We start from the raw sequence: 16,823 nt of genomic DNA on the forward strand, positions 1-16,823 counted from the left end.
GTGCAGGAGAATGGGTAGAGGGGAAGACGACTAATATTCACTGGGCACCAGCTGGGTTTATCTCACTGAATCCTCACAACCACCTTATAGCGAAGGGAGGGTTACCACTTATCAAGCACCCAAGTCCTAGGACCATACCAGGAGTTGTATTATACCTTTGTGACCCATAAGGAAATGGTGGCTGAGGGTTTACATTACCTAGCTCTGGCAGGGGTTATCGTGATTCGAGCCCAATTCTACCCCAGACTATCCATTTACCTACTCTCTCCCCAGTAAAGTGTTGGAGTCAAGACTTACGCATCTTTGCAGCACCAACACTAAGCGTGTTGCCTGACAAAGAAAGTGCTCCATATGCAGGAGTTGTCACAACTGACCCCAAAGTGCAAACTTTTCCCTTAGCCTGCTACGAGCTTGCCTCACAGAGGGCAGAATGCACTTGACATCTCGGCTTTGCCTCCTTTGTGATCCTATCAGATTTCATTAGGCATTCAGTTTTGTTTTTCTAGCTCACAAACAAATCCACTGTAGCCTTTTTCTATAAAGAAGTGAAAAGAAAGAATAATGAAGGAAAAAAACCTGAAATTGCTGTAGATAGAAATGTAACCCTTACTTTACTAATATACTTACAGGGACAGCATTGGACAGAGAAGCCCAAAGTAGTAAGAGCCCATAATTGGGGCTCTTTTCTTCCTTTCTTTCCATCTCTATGATATCCAGCATAGCCTGCATTAATGTCTGTTTAAAAGAAATACATATTGTCAAACCACAGCTATGTGATGAAGAATGATGTTAATAAACAAAGACCATGCATTTTTCCTTATATATCTCAATATAATATTTTTGCCATTCCTAGGTTTGCAGCTTGAGGCATGCTAAGGGATTTATATACTTACTGGTAGCGCAGTGATTAAGAGTAGGGACTCCAGAGCCCAACTGCTTTACTGCATTGGTTCAAACCCTGGCTTCGTTTGTTGTTGTTGTTGTTATTTTTTCTTAAAGAATATTTTTTAGAGCAATTTTAGGTTTACAATAAAATAGAGAGGAAAGCACAAAGAAGTCCCATATAACCTTTACCCCACATATGCATAGCCTTCCCTACTTATCAATATCGTTCACCAAAATGGTACTTTTTTTTTTTTCTTACCATGGATCAAGGACATTGACACATCACAAACACCTAAATTCCATAGTTTACCTTAGGGTTCACTCTTGGCATTTTAAAATCTATGGGTTTGGACAAATGCATGATGATATATATCCACCATTATAATGTCATACAAATTATTTTCACTGCCCTAAAAATTCTCTGTGCTCTGCCACTGTATCTCTCCTCCCTCCCCAACAACCACTGATCTTTTTCCTTTCTCCACATCCTGCCCTTTCCAGAATATCACATAGTTGAAACCATACATTACATAGCCTTCTTAGATTGGCCTCTTTCACTTAGTAATATGCATTTACGGTTCCTTCACATCTTTTCATGGTTTGATAGTTTAGTTCTTTTTAGTATTGAATAATTCCATTCCCTAGATGTACCACGGTTTATCTACTTACCTACTAAAGGGCATCTTGGTGGCTTCCAAGTTTTGGCAATTATGAATAAAGCTATTATAAACATCTTTATGCAGGTTTTTGTGTGGACATAAATTTTCAAATCATTTGGGTAAATATCAAGGAGCACATTGCTAGATTTCATGGCAAGAGTATGCTTTGTTTGTAAAAAACCACCAAAGTGTCTTCCAAAGCGTCTGCACCATTTTGCATTCCCATCAACGATGAAGGAGAGTTCCCATTGCTACACATCCTCACCAGCATTTGATGTTGTCAGTGTTCCAGATTCTGGCCAGAATGAGTGTATTGTTATCTGAGTGTTGTTTTCATTTGCCTTTCCCTGAAGACATATGATGTGGAGCATTTTTTCATACACTTCCACCTTCTCTCATGGATTGTGTTTTTGATGTTATATCTAAATAGGCATCATCACACCCAAGGTCAACTAGGTTTTCTCCTATGTTATCTTCTCGTAATTCTATACTTTTGCATTTTACACTTATGTCTATGATTCATTTGAGTGAATTTTTGTGAATTGTGTAAGATCTCTATCTAGATTCTTTTTTTTTTTTTTGCATGTGGATGTCCAGTTGTTCCCACACCATTTGTTGAAGAGTCTATCTTTGTTTCACCATATTGCCTCTGCTTCTTTGTCAAAGGTCAGTTGATTATATTGAAAGGGGTCTATTTGTGGGCTCTCTATTCTGTTCCATTGATCTACTTGTCTATTCTTTCACCAATACCACACTAAAACATTACAGTAAATCTTGAAGTTGGGTAGCAGTGTTCTTTTGAAGAACTTTGTTCTTCTCCTTGAATATTGTGTTGGTGATTCTGGGTCTTTTGCCTCTCCATATAAACTTTAGAATCAGTTTGTTGATATCCACAAAATAACTTGCTGGGATTTTGATTGAGACTGCATTGAACGTATAGGTCAAGTTGGGAAGAACTGACATCTTGACAGTATTGAATCCTCCCATCCATGAACTATTTACTTAGTTCTTTGGTTTCGTTCATCAGAGTTTTTAGCTTTCCTCATACAGACCTTATATATCTTTGGTCAAGTTTATACCTATGTATTTCATTTTGGGGGATACTAACATAAATGGCATTGTGTTTCTAATTTCACACTCCATTCATTCATTATCGGTACATGGGAAAGCAATTAACTTTTGGATATTAACTTGTATCTTGCAACTTTGCTGTAATTGTTTATTAGTTCCAGTAGCTTTTTGGTGATTCTCTTGGATTTCCTACAAATATGAACATGACATCTGTGAACAAAGACAGTTTTATGTCTTCTTTCCAATTTGTGTAACTTTTATTTCCTTTCTTGATTTTCTTGCCTAGGACTTCCTGTACTATGTTGAAAAGGAGTGGTAAAGAGGACATCCTCACTGTGGAGTTCGGGTACTAATTTCTAATGTGTGTGTATATGTGGAGGGGGAGTTTCAAACAACAATAAACAATACTCAGGACACTATCTGGGTGCTCCATAATTCAACTCAGTTCAACTCAATTCTGACACTATCTACCCAGAAATAGCATGAGGTTTACATGTTAAGGGTTTAGTCCTACAAGACTATACTCTTTCCCCACCCTCCCACCTGCCCTTCAGATGCCAGTCACGGCCCAGATTATTAGCTGTACTTTGGACCAACTAGCTAAAGATTGGAGATTCTAACAATGTCTCCTCCTTGGACTTCAGATGCCTGCTGTAAGACTAGGTTTTTATCTGTACTTTTGACTGACTGGCTGTAGAAATCAGAGGTTCCCACAACCTCTTCCTCAGGTTCAATTACTTTGCTAAAGGGGCTCACAGAAGTCAGAGAAATATTTTATTTACTGGATTATTATTATAGAAGGATATGATAAAGGCTACAGACAGACATGCAGATAACCTTACATAATCAGTTCATTTATATACAAGCACACATAAGTTGCTATTATAATTTGAATAAATTATAGTATATATTCAGTTGTTATTATAATTTGAACAAATTGTTACCTGTTAGATCAATTAAGAATAAGGAAAATAAATTTCTATTTCACCTTTACTTATTTCTTCTTTGATGCTCTTTCCTTCTTTGTGTAGATCTGAGTTTCTGACCTATATTATTTTTCTTCTCTCTGAAGAACTTCCTTTAATATTTCTTTATTTTTTTAAATGCTTTTTTATTATATTATGTTAGTCACCATACAATACATCCCTGGTTTCTGATGTAAAGTTCGATGATTCATTAGTTGCGTATAACACCCAGTGCACCATGCAATACGTGCCCTCCTTACTACCCATCATCAGTCTATCCCATTCCCCCACCCCCCTCCCCTCTGAAGCCCTCAGTTTGTTTTTCAGAGTCCATAGTCTCTCATGCTTCATTCCCCCTTCTGATTACCCACCCTTTCTTTATCCCTTTCTTCCCCTACCGATCACCCTAGTTCTTATGTTCCATAGATGAGAGAAATCATATGATAATTGTCTTTCTCTGCTTGACTTGTTTCACTTAGCATTATCTCCTCCAGTGCCGTCCATGTTGCAGCAAATGTTGAGAACTCGTTCTTTCTGATAGCTGAGTAATATTCCATTGTATATATGGACCACAACTTCTTAATCCAGTCATCTGTTGAAGGGCATCTCGGCTCCTTCCATGATTTGGCTATTGTGGACAATGCAGCTATGAACATTGGGGTGCATATGGCCCTTCTCTTTACTACGTCTGTATCTTTGGGGTAAACACCCAGTAGTGCAATGGCTGGGTCATAGGGTAGTTCAATTTTTAACTTTTTAAGGGACCTCCACACTGTTTTCCAGAGTGGCTGTACCAACTTGCATTCCCACCAACAATGTAGGAGGGATCCCCTTTCTCCACATCCTCTCCAACAATTGTTGTTTCTTGCCTTGTCTATCTTTGCCATTCTAACTGGCGTAAGGTGGTATCTCAGTGTGGTTTTGATTTGAATTTCCCTGATGGCTAATGATTTTGAACATTTTTTCATGTGTCTGTTAGCCATTTGTATGTCTTCATTGGAAAAGTGTCTGTTCATATCTTCTGCCCATTTTATGATTTGTTTATTTGTTTCTCGTGTATTGAGTTTGAGAAGTTCTTTGTAGATCTTGGATACCAGTCCTTTATCTGTGGTGTCCTTTGCAAATATATTCTCCCATTCCGTGGGCTGTCTCTTAGTTTTTTTGACTGTTTCCTTGGCTGTGCAGAAGCTCTTTATCCTGATAAAGTCCCATAAGTTCATTTTATCTTTTATTTCTCTTGCCTTTGGAGATGTGTCGTGAAAAAGGTTGCTCTGGCCGATGTCATAGAAGTTGTTGCCTATGTTCTCCTCTAGAATTTTGATGGATTCCTGTCTCACATTGAGGTCTTTCATCCATTTGGAGTTTATTTTTGTGTATGGTGTGAGAGAGTGGTCAAGTTTCATTCTTTTGCATGTAGCTGTCCAATTTTCCCAGCACCATTTATTGAAGAGACTGTCTTTTTTCCACCGGATGTTTTTTCCTGCTTTATCAAAGATTAGTTGCCCAAAGAGCCGAGGGTCCATTTCTGGGTTCTCTATTCTGTTCCATTGGTCGATGTGTCTGTTTTTGTGCCAGTACCATGCTGTCTTTGTGATCACAGCTTTGTAGTACAGCTCGAAATCCGGCATTGTGATGCCCCCAGCTTTGTTTTTCCTTTTCAACAGTTCCTTGGAGATTCGGGGCCTTTTCTGGTTCCATACAAATTTAAGGACTATTTGTTCCAGTTCTTTGAAAAATGTCCTCGGTATTTTGATCGGGATAGCATTGAAAGTGTAGATTGCTCTGGGTAGTATGGACATTTTAACTATGTTAATTCTTCCAATCCATGAGCATGGAATATTTTTCCATCTTTTTATGTCTTCCTCAATATCTTTCAAAAGTGATCTATAGTTTCTAGGATATAGGTCCTTTACGTCTCTGGTTAAGTTAATTCCAAGGTAACGTATGGTTTTTGGTGTTATTGTAAATGGGATGGATTCCCTAATTTCTCTTTCTTCAGTCTCGTTATTCGTGTATAGAAATGCAACTGATTTCTGGGCATTGATTTTGTATCCTGCCACCTTACTGAATTGTTCTATAACTTCTAATAGTTTGGGAGTGGATTCCTTTGGGTTTTCCATATAGAGTATCATGTCATCTGCAAAGAGAGACAGTTTGACTTCTTCTTTGCCGATTTGGATACCTTTGATCCCTTTTTGTCTTCTGATTGCTGTTGCAAGGACTTCTAGTACTATGTTGAATAATAGTGGCGAGAGTGGGCATCCTTGTCGTGTTCCTGATCTTAAGGGAAAGGCTTCCAGCTTTTCCCCATTGAGAATAATGCTTGCAGTAGGCTTTTCATAGATGGCTTTTATGAGATTGAGAAATGTACCCTCTATTCCTACACTCTGAAGGGTTTTAATCAGGAAAGGATGCTGTATTTTGTCAAATGCTTTTTCTGCATCAATTGAGAGGATCATATGGTTCTTGAGTCTTTTCTTGTTGATATGATGTATCACATTGATTGATTTGCGAGTGTTGAACCATGCTTGCATCCCAGGTATGAATCCCACTTGGTCATGATGGATAATCCTTTTAATGTACTGTTGGATTCTATTAGCAAGGATCTTGTTGAGGATTTTGGCATCCATATTCATTAGAGAAATCGGTCTGTAATTCTCCTTTTTGAGGGGGTCTTTGCCTGGTTTGGGGATCAAGGTAATATTAGCCTCATAGAATGAGTTTGGTAGCTTTCCTTCTGTTTCTATTTTTTGAAATAGCTTTAGGAGAATAGGTATTATTTCTTCTTTGAATGTTTGGTAGAATTCCCCAGGAAAACCGTCTGGGCCTGGAGTTTTATTATTTGGAAGGTTGTTTATCACTGACTCAATTTCTTCATAGTTAATTGGCCTATTTAAGAAATCTATTTCTTCCTGTTTCAGTCTTGGTAGTTTATAGGTTTCCAGGAAGGCCTCCATCTCTTCCAGATTGTTTAGTTTTTTGGCATATAGCTGTTGATAAAAGTTTCTAATAATCCTTGCAATTTCAATGGTGCTGGTCGTGACCTCTCCCTTTTCAGTCATAATTTTAATAATCTCAGTCCTTTCTCTTTGTTTTTGGACAAGTTTTGCCAGTGGTCTATCAATTTTATGGATTCTCTCAAAGAACCAGCTTCTAGTCCTGTTGATCTGCTCTACTGTGGTTCTGGTTTCTAATTCATTGATTTCTGCTCTAATCTTGGTCAACTCCTTCCTTGTCAGTGGGTTAGGCCTGTCCCTCTGTTGCTGTTCCAGTTTCTTGAGGTGAGAATATAGAAACTGCATTTTAGATTTTTCTATTCTTTTGAGTGAGGCTTGGATGGCTATGTATTTCCCCCTTAGGACTGCCTTTGCAGTATCCCATAGGTTTTGGACCGTTGTGTATTCATTCTCGTTGGTCTCCATAAATTGTTTAATTTGTTTTTTGATTTCCTGGTTTATCGAGTCATTCTTGAGCAGGATGGTTCTTAGCCTCCAAGTGTTTGAGTTTCTTCCAGGTTTTTCCTTGTGGTTGAGTTCCAATTTCAGAGCGTTGTGGTCTGAGAATATGCAGGGGATAATTTCAATCTTTTGGTATTGGCTGAGACCTGTTTTGTGACCCAGAACATGGTCTATTCTTGAGAATGTTCCATGGGCATTAGAATAGAATGAATATATATTTATATATATTCTATGTATATCTATATATATCTATGATATCTATCTATCTATCTATCTATCTATCTATCTATCTATATATATGAGGTCCAACTCATCAAGTATGGCATTCAAAGCCCTTGTTTCTTTGTCGATTTTTTGCATGGGTGTTCCTGTCTATTTCTGATAGTGGAATGTTGAGGTCCCCTACTATTAATGTATTTTTATCTATATGTCTCTTTATTGTGGTTAAGAGTTGGCTTGTGTATCTTGCTGCTCCCCTGTTGGGGGCATATATATTTATAATTGTCATATCCACTTGTTGGATACAGCCTTTAAGAATAATATAGTGCCCTTCTGTGTCTCTGACTATAGTCTTCAGTTTAAAATCCTTTAATATTTCTTATAAGGAAGGTCTACTGACAACAACCCCCCCCCATTTTTCATTTGTCTGCAAAAGCCTTTATATCTCCTTCATTTTTAAAGGATAATTTCACAGGGTGCAGAATTCCAGATTGGTGTTTTTTGTTTTTTGTTTTCTCACGCTACTCTTTTAATATTTCACTCTACTCTATTTTTGCCTTGCATGGTTTTCAAAGAAGTCAGATATAATTCTTATCTTTGTTCCTCTATGGATATGGTATCTTTCCTTCTGGCTTCATTAGGATTTTTTATCTTTGTTTTTTTTTCTCCCTGTAATTTAAAAATGATATGTTTTTGGTGTTTGCATGCTAGGTGTTCTCTGAGCTTCCTGGATCTATGGTTTGGTGTCTGACATCAATTGTGGGAAACTTCTGTTATTATTGGGTCAAATACTTCTGTCCCTTTCTCCCTTTCTTCTTCTAGTATTCCCACTGCATGTATGCTATCTCTTTTGTAATTGTCCCACAGTTCCATAGTCTTTGGGTATTCTGTTTTTGTTTTTGTTTTTTTTAGTCTTTGTTCTCTTTGCTTTTCAGTTTTGGGGGATTCAACTGCTATATCTTCTAGAGATTCTTTTCTCAGCTCTGCCAGTCTACAAACAAGCCCATCAAAGGCATCCTTCGTTTATGTTGTAGTGTTTATTATATCTAGCATTTAATTGTGGTTCATTCTTAGGATTTCCATCTCTCTGCTTACATCGTCCATCTGTTCTGGTATGCTGTCTACTTTATGCATTAGGGTCCTTGGTATATTAATTACAGTTGTTTTAAAGTCCCAGTCTGATTATTCTATTATTGGTCTGTTCAGCCTTCTACTTGTTGTTAGACTGGAGTGGCAACTTCCAAGATCGTTACATGTGGAACCAGAGCAGGTTAGTTATTCAAGACCTGGGTAACTTTGGACAAGTTACTTTAAGCTCTGTGTCTCAATTTCTTCATCTATAAAACGTTCATAACATGGTACCTACCTCATAGGATTATTGTGATAATTCAATCAGTTACTACCTATAAAGTCCTTAAAACAAAACTTAGTATATATTATCATTTTGACAAATTTTTAAAATAAACCTCTGCTTTTAGGAAAATGCAAACAACACAGAAACACAGATATCTGGAGCATTCCAGAGAAAACCCTTCCCCCATTTGCCATGAAGATTCTCAGCCTATACACCATGGAGAAAGCACTGCCACGCCAGGATATAGTATAAACACCACAATATGCAGAGAACTGATATTTGACGGGAACGGTGTCATCTAAGATCAGGGCCCCATCCAAGGACACCTACAGTTGCTCTCAAGGGATCACCCAAATTCCATGAAAGCTTTCTCTTCACTGGGAGGTTTCTCAGTCACACCTTTGTCAATGGTCATTCCCCCATCATGGGAAAGAAATTTGGACACATTTTCATTAAGTTACTCATGTACTTTGAATCTTAAATAACTCAGGTTTGGGTGATAAAAATAATGGTAGCTAATGCCTAGTAATTGCTTGCTAATAAGGCAAGTACTGTTTTAAGTCCTTTGCAAATATTAAACCATTCAATCCTCACCACAATTCATCACCATTTTACATTTGAGGAAACTGAAGTACAATTAAGTTAGGGAACTTTGCCAGGACAGGGAGCTTGTTGGTGGTTGAGCTGGGATTCAAACCCTGTGAGCCTGGCCCTGGTTCCAGAGCCCATGCTCTTAGCTACTGAGCTGTACTGCCCCATGAGAAACACAACTCACAACTCTCATGGATTAGGGATTAAGAGAACCATATTGTACCATCATGTAGTAGTTTTACTTCAGATCTCATGATACAAGAAATAACTGTTAAATCGCTTTCAAAGAAAATACACGAGAGACTAGTATTGCTACTTATAAAGGCACATAATGTTTCAAAAGTGATTAACCATTCTAATCCTCAGTTTTCTGGTGTTAATAATCCCCAGTTTTCTGGGCATTAGAGTTGTTGTGAAAAATAAATGAGTCATGAATTTGTGAAATGGGTAACACTATGCCTAGCATAGAGCAAGCTCCCCATAAATGTTAGTGATGTTTTACTGTTATTGTTTTTGTAACAATGGATTAGCAAAATTGAAAATTATTTAGGTAAAATTTTATTTACTGCTAGTTTCTGTCATACAACATAAATTATTATAACACAAAGTTTCTATCTCATGGAAAATTCTATACGTGGATTTCATTCTTTGGATACGCTACTCTGTAGGTGAAATCTTAATTTTAAGTGAAAATACTAGTTTAATACATATATCAAATAACAAGGGAAAAATCGCCGCACTTGATGTTTATAATGTGATGAAATATGTGTGTAATATTTCCAAAAAACAAAAACTTCTTCCAGTCTTCTGCTTAACTAGGCCATTGAAATCTACTTATACAGAAGACAACGGAATCTTTTATTTTCTTCTTAGACCACATTTAAAAAAAAATTGGGTACAAAACACAAGCTCAGTGTGAACACTGCTGGAAGAAACAGAAATGATCCACAAAAAAATGAAAACTGCTCATGAATGTTCAAATTGAGTTCTGCCCCAAAGTCTTAAATATTGGCTTAGCTTCAACAAACTTCAAAATCTGTCTTTATTCAAATAGAGAGAGTACTTACGATTAAAAATGTCTTATTTCTTCAGACTAGGAAAAAGAAATGCTACTATAGAAGTACTTTTATACACATGCCTCTTCACCCCTAAATCCTGGAAAATTATGCAAACAAAAATGTGTTTGTCTGGGTCGGTAAAACAGAATCCTCAGCTGAAACACTGTGTATCAATGAAGGGCATTCCAGAATGGCTTTCTAGTGCCTTTATTCAGGTGGGGGATACCTAAACATTCATACATCTCTTTTTTTCTGAAGCGATCTTCCTCTCCAGTGTTAAGTAGAATTGCTTGTAGTAACACTTGCTATAATAATGAAAGGCAAGCAAACAAAAACACTTGATATCATATACAAATACTAAAAGGTCTGATTTTGGGGGCGCCTAGGTGGCTCAGTAGGTGAAGCGCCTGCCTTCAGCTCAGGCCATGATCTCCTGGTCCTGAGATCGAGCCCCACGTCGGGCTCCCTGCTCAGTGGGGTGTCTGCTTCTCCCTCTCCCTCTGTCCCTCTCCCCCGTGCTTGTGTGCACATGTGTGCTTTCTCTCAAATAAATAAATAAAAATCTTAAAAATAAATAAATAAAAGGACTGAAATTTAATGATAAACACATGGTATAAACTCTTACGTAGTCCTCACTACTCTCTAACTGCTTCACAAATATTAACTCACTTAATCCCCACATTCTATGAGGGAGGTGTAGAAACTGAACCAAGAGCAAGGTCATGAGACTGGTGACTGGATTGGAGCTCGTGTTCAGACCAAGTGAACCCCAGTTTCAGAGGGGGTGGGTTTGGAGAATCAGGTGGTTTTCAAAAGGTCCCGGAGATTCTGATGAGGAGGTGGGGTTGAGAACTTGTCATTACACAAGCATCAGAACCACCTGGAGGGCCTATGAAGCCACAGATTGATGGGTTCCACCCCAGAGGCTCTGACTGGGTGGCCCCCGGGTGATGTTGGTACCATTGGTCTAGGAACCTCACCTGAAGAACCACAGATCTAGGACACTTAGGACACTGGCTCCCAGTGCGTTGTTTTTCAAATTATACATTACTACCTCCTTTATTTTGAAGCGAGAACTCATTAGTGGTAGTGGCATCAAGAACAAAGTCTACCTTGCAGAGCTCTGTTATCCTTGTCTAATGTGCCATAACTCCCACCTGTCACTGTTGACACAACTGCGTAATACATAAGTCAATAAAAAACTCAGCCCCTTGTTATGTGTTGTTGTCTGTAGCCTTAGTTTTTTTTATGTGGAAGACCATTAATACCCACCTCATTGTTATGAGGTGATTTAATAGAAAAATGTATGTAAACATCCAACACAGTACTTGACACAAAAAAGGTTACCTAAATAATCTCTTGATTTTTACCAAAAAAGAAAATTATTTAAAAAATCATAGCTTATTACTGTTACATCCCATGTATTTTAGCAAAAAAGCTCAGAGATACTTACCATGGAATTATCTTTTGCAGATTTGTATGTTTTCATATCTGGAATGTTTTTCTCAAAAAGCGCTAAAAGCCACTTTTTGGATTTTGACCAGTTTCTAGGTGAGAAAAAAAAAATACGTGCATAAATTAATTTGAAGGTATGTCAGGAGTAACGGGTCATGGAGTTAAAGGGGGGAATAGCTACGGAATTATAATTATTTCTCCAAATTTCTTCTTTAGTTTTTCTAGAATTTTATGCGAGCTCTACCTTCAGACTTACCAGATCACAAGGAAAATTGAGGGGGCAAGGTAGCCACATCTTAATGGGTTTTTTGCAAACAAATGTTTGAATCTCTATAAGATCGCTATTGAATACAAAACACACACACACACACACACACACACACACACACACACACAAACAAAAAACAGAGCCCAGGACCTGCTTGTTCTGCTTCTACTTTGGCTGTTATCAGTTGCTGGAGGATGAAAAACTAGGACAGGCACTGGCGCTGGCTTAAGCCAGGGAAAGCAAGCTGGCTATGATCTTTTCCATATTTTCTGACCAGTCACCACTGTAGACCAACTGCTAAGACATTTTAAAAATCGTATTATTTTGCATTCGAACCACTGAGCCAATGGTGAAAAATACATTTGGCCACACCTCCTTTTGCCTCAGGGAGAACAAGGACAATGTGTCTGACTGGTAACACTTGATGGTAACACTTGATGGTTTAGCCCGGTTCCAAACCATAGCAATGAATGTGATCATAGTAAGCCCTCAAAATAAATTCTTTGTTTCTTTATCATATCATCTCTGTCTCTGTGTCTCTCTCCCTGTCTCCTTTTTGCTCCTCAAAATAAGGAGAGAGAAAAAAAGGAAACAATTCATCTCTCTTCTTCAGTTCCTCCATCAAGTCACACACACACCAAAAACAACCTGGTCTTAAGAAGTAGCTTCGGTCTCTTCCTCGTAGATGTGGCTCTCTCTACTTAGAACAGGGAAATGAGACAGGTAATGAATTGCTGGGAGGAGATTGGTCAGTGAATTAATTGTAGGGAAGAGCTCTCTACCTTAGGAGACATTCTGGCATCTGGGACCCGTACTCAAAACCTTCATCATAAGCTTGAAAATGCTGATAGAACTCCCTGATTTTTCTCTCATCTGTGGGAAACAAACCTTTTTTAAAGAGTATATTCATTGTGACTGGATAAAGGAGATGCCTACAAAGAAAAACACACAGAAAGTCAGACCCAATGACCAAAGAAGAAAAGCAAAGGATTCAAAAAAGGGCATTATTTAATAGCTATATATTAGGGTTAGATGATAATATGTGACAGATTCTTTTGGGAAAGAGTCACCCTCAAAAGGTTTTAATATTTGTTTACTGTGGTCAAGATAATTTAGAGGTAGCTGAAATTGTGGTTCATTTATCTGAAGATTTTAATGGCTTTTCTAAGCAAGCATTGTTAGATCCTGACAAATGTGAGATGATGCGCAGAAATAAACTGATTCAATGTAATTTCAACAAGTATTTATTTAGCAAAAAATAGCAATAACTAAGATACAGTCCATGACTTTAGACAGCAGCAAAAGAGAGCCAAAGAATCAGGGCACTGCTAGTTACCAAATTTCCCAAGCTCTCACAGGATCCTACGGATTTTAACTACTACACATTGAAGTATAGTGCCTATAATCATTACATCTTGCCGTAAGTGAATAAATTGATTACTGTGGCATACATAAGGGAAAGAATAGCGAAGATTGTTAATATGACCTAGATTAGTAACACTAAGTACTGTTTGTTTCAGTTTTATTTGCCATTCCTTCCTCACTAGAAGTTTTTCAGGGTCTCCTTCCCCCAAAGTTTCAAAGATATCCAAAATTTGCTTGGTTTTGTTGTAGATACTGGGCATGGGAAAAGTTTAGTTAGTGGCTTGCCTTTTCTGTTGTTTCTTCCTCTCTCTCTTTCTGGACCTCTAACAAAATATTAACTGTTGATCTTTTTTATGAGTTTGAACTATTGAATCCGGCCTTCAGCATCCCAGTATCCCACTGAGATGGAAAAGTGCCCAACTGGTAACTTCAATTTACCAAATCTCCTTACGCATGCGAAGAATTTTTCTCACGGCTCCTAGGCCCAGCCCTTACCTTTGCCAGAAAGCTTCGAAACATGGCTGAGGCCACTTGCCTCCCTCCAACGCCCTTTCCTGTCTCACCTGTCTCTGAGCATCCCCTCCACTTAGGTATGTTCTACATGGCATGGAATGAGGAGAAATTACTGTAAATTTATTAAGATGATTGTATTGGCTTCTTTGTTCACCTTAAAATTGGAGTGCTAATGAAAACTTGCTCATTAATTAACATGTAAAGGATTAGTATAATCTCTTAATTACCTAGTTAGATGGACTTCATTAATCCACCAGATAATTTTTAAAGTTCAATGCACAGGCTTCAAAGTTTTTTATTCCAAAAAACCCCCCAAATGAAAAAACAAGATCAAATACTACTAATACATCTATTTACCTTACTAAGTTGCTCAGCTCCATTGTCCCATTATTGCCTAAATTTTCCAGTTGCTCATGTAATTCTTCAGTCAGTTGTCCAGTGAGTTGATATAGGTTGAAAGTCCCTATTTTCCCTTTCATCATGATATAAAGTTTTTCATGCAGTGTTAAAAAAGTATTCTTTGGAATTGATGCTGTAAACAGAGAAAACTTTTCAAAAGAAGCAACAACTCCTTGAAGCAAACAGTCAATCTACCTCTACTATCACTTGGTCAGTAGGGACTGGAACCAAAGTCTTCCCAATACATAAAATCACCTCTTGCAAGTAAAAGGAGGTGAAGATTCAACCTATCCCGTGAAACAGTAAAAGTCTTTCAGGAAATTCACACTCAGGAGTGATCTACAAATGGGTGATTAGGAGGGCCTCTGGGAAGCACAAATCCAGTGATTTTATTTCCACATCTAAAAGCTTTCATTGGCTTCCTACCCTTAACAAAGTTTACACAAAGCCTTCTACCATCTTTCTAGTTCTCCAGTGACATTTCCAGGCCCTTCTCCCCCAAAATTTGTATCTCAGGTACAGTGTGATATTTCCAATATTTATATTTCCCAGCATTTTTATTAGGTGTTCTATCTGCTCAAAACACTCTCTCCTTGACCAACCTCACCCTATTCCCAAGCACCCACAACTATAAGCCATACGTTTCTCCTGCTACCTTCTATTTCTCCTTCAAGTGCCAACACTTCCTAACCACATGAGGAGCTTTGACCCCACTACATCCTTTGTATTAGTGTTCATGTTCCTTCCACGATACACACACCTGCTTGAGTTCGGCTAGTAAGAGTATGAGTTTTTAAACTCATTATTCTTTTATATTTTTCTTTAATCCTGTTTTATTTTCTGTAAAGTAACTTTTTTAAAAAAATAGTTTTTAGTTTTCTATTTTGTCAGCCTATTATGCGTAGGTTACATTTTGTATTAGTGAATTAAAAATAATGTTTCAATTTCCTGAACATACAACTTCTCCGTAACGGAGGAATATATGAGAGGAATGGGAATCTGGCTCAAGAGCACATATTAACATATTTTGTCTATTAAATAGAAATATTTAAACATGAAAGTCCCCAGAGGAGGGAGAGGTGAAAAAACCTGATCACTTCCAAGCACCCCTGATCAGTGAGGAAGTTGGCATATTTTTCTGAAAGGATATGTGAACTTACAGATCAAGAGCCTTTAAACTTCAAAATATTTACATTCTTTGATCTGGAATTCCACAGTTTAAATATCGAGAAGCACTAAACAGTCAAAGAATTTAACCAACATGCTGTGATCTTCATGCAGGCAAGAAGAAATAACCATCATGCTCTTGGTTATTGACAGCTTTTAAAATTTTTTTTGTTTTAATGGCAAGAGATATATGAGAGGTAACATGAAGAGGAACCTAAGAAAGACGCCAAAGAGGAAACCAAGAGAAAGAAGCCACTGACAACAGAAGTAAGCATAGACATTAGGGAAGCAGAGAAAAGAATCGGGCAGCAAAATGAAACAGCTCCGCATTCTCGGGAAGACAAATGGCCTGAGCACCATACGTTTGCAGCCTGGGAAGAAATAAGGTGGACAGTCACACCAGAAGCAGGCAGACAAGTACAATCCAGCCTTCTCTGAGGATGGAGAACAGAAGGCCACCAAGTACATGAAGCCAAGCCCCACTTACCTTAATAGCCCTATGGAATGTGTCAGGAAATGGCACAGGAAAGGGCATACTAAGCAGTGAGGAGGAATTCTACTTTCAGTGAGCGGAGTAGCAACATGTGATCAAGCCAAGAGCTACAGCCTGTGGAACTTTGTCTACACAGCAGGAGAACAGAGTGAACGGCATCTTGGGAGCTGTAACAGGATACAGATTCCAAATATTTTCCAAAGTAAACAGCACTGAGGTAACCTCATCTCTTACCCACGTCTCCTTAAGACTTACATGAGGCTGCCAATAATTTGTTTTTCAACAACTAAACTCATCAGATATTCTTTCTACCTTCTGTCCTGATTTTAAAGAGTTAAATAAGGAAGGGCCATCAACATTCTTGATAAGAGGGGTGAGGATATAATTGTTAACAAAGCTACTCTTGGACTCCAATGTCATATTTCAAACAAACTATCTGAACATATTCATTACCTGTACGATAGACGGGATTTTGCACCGCTAGTTCAAAATTTACTTCTTTGGATTTTAGAAACACATTAATTCCCTCTTCTTCAGTAACAAAGGTCATTCGGGTGCCCATAACAAAGACTGTGAATACTGGTCCATACTGAAAGATAACATAAATACAGATATTAGGAAGAATTTCTAATAAGTTACTGGGCCATGGGGTATGTGAGAACCCTAATGCTGAAATTATAGTCAAGATACAAATTATTATGATTATATATGATAATTAATTATAAACTTTGCTGGATTCAGCCAAATCTAAGTTATACAATTCATAATTTATTCTGTTCTAATACTTAACCTTCATTTTGATCATTGTTTACAACTTCCTTTCTTGTAGTAGGAAATAATAATTAGAAATAATTATCAGAAATTATGTCAAACAGTGATATTTAAACATTGTTTTCCAGATAC

At 37.8% G+C, this 16,823-nt stretch overlaps 1 protein-coding gene across 5 annotated transcripts in view; it reads right to left on the minus strand.

The window, feature by feature from the left end:
• The window catches only part of LOC100466240 (24-hydroxycholesterol 7-alpha-hydroxylase), an 88,692-nt gene that overhangs the window by 61,870 nt on the left and 9,999 nt on the right, over positions 1 to 16,823 (minus strand). For 3 of the 5 annotated variants that reach the window (XM_034648103.1, XM_034648102.1, XM_002919008.4), the window contains 5 exons: positions 16,374 to 16,509; positions 14,219 to 14,393; positions 12,766 to 12,915; positions 11,714 to 11,807; positions 628 to 735 (listed from right to left, as the gene is read on the minus strand). In XM_034648103.1, coding sequence (XP_034503994.1) covers positions 628 to 735; positions 11,714 to 11,807; positions 12,766 to 12,915; positions 14,219 to 14,393; positions 16,374 to 16,482 — 636 coding nt within the window. In that variant the 5' untranslated portion in view covers positions 16,483 to 16,509. Of the gene's footprint in view, positions 1 to 627; positions 736 to 11,713; positions 11,808 to 12,765; positions 12,916 to 14,218; positions 14,394 to 15,914; positions 16,051 to 16,373; positions 16,510 to 16,823 lie in introns of those variants that run through there. The other 2 variants (XM_019799431.2, XM_019799430.2) reach the window with 2 other exon arrangements.

This window comes from Ailuropoda melanoleuca, chromosome 19 (assembly GCF_002007445.2).
Source record: "Ailuropoda melanoleuca isolate Jingjing chromosome 19, ASM200744v2, whole genome shotgun sequence".
In the NCBI taxonomy this organism is placed as follows: Eukaryota; Metazoa; Chordata; class Mammalia; order Carnivora; family Ursidae; genus Ailuropoda; species Ailuropoda melanoleuca.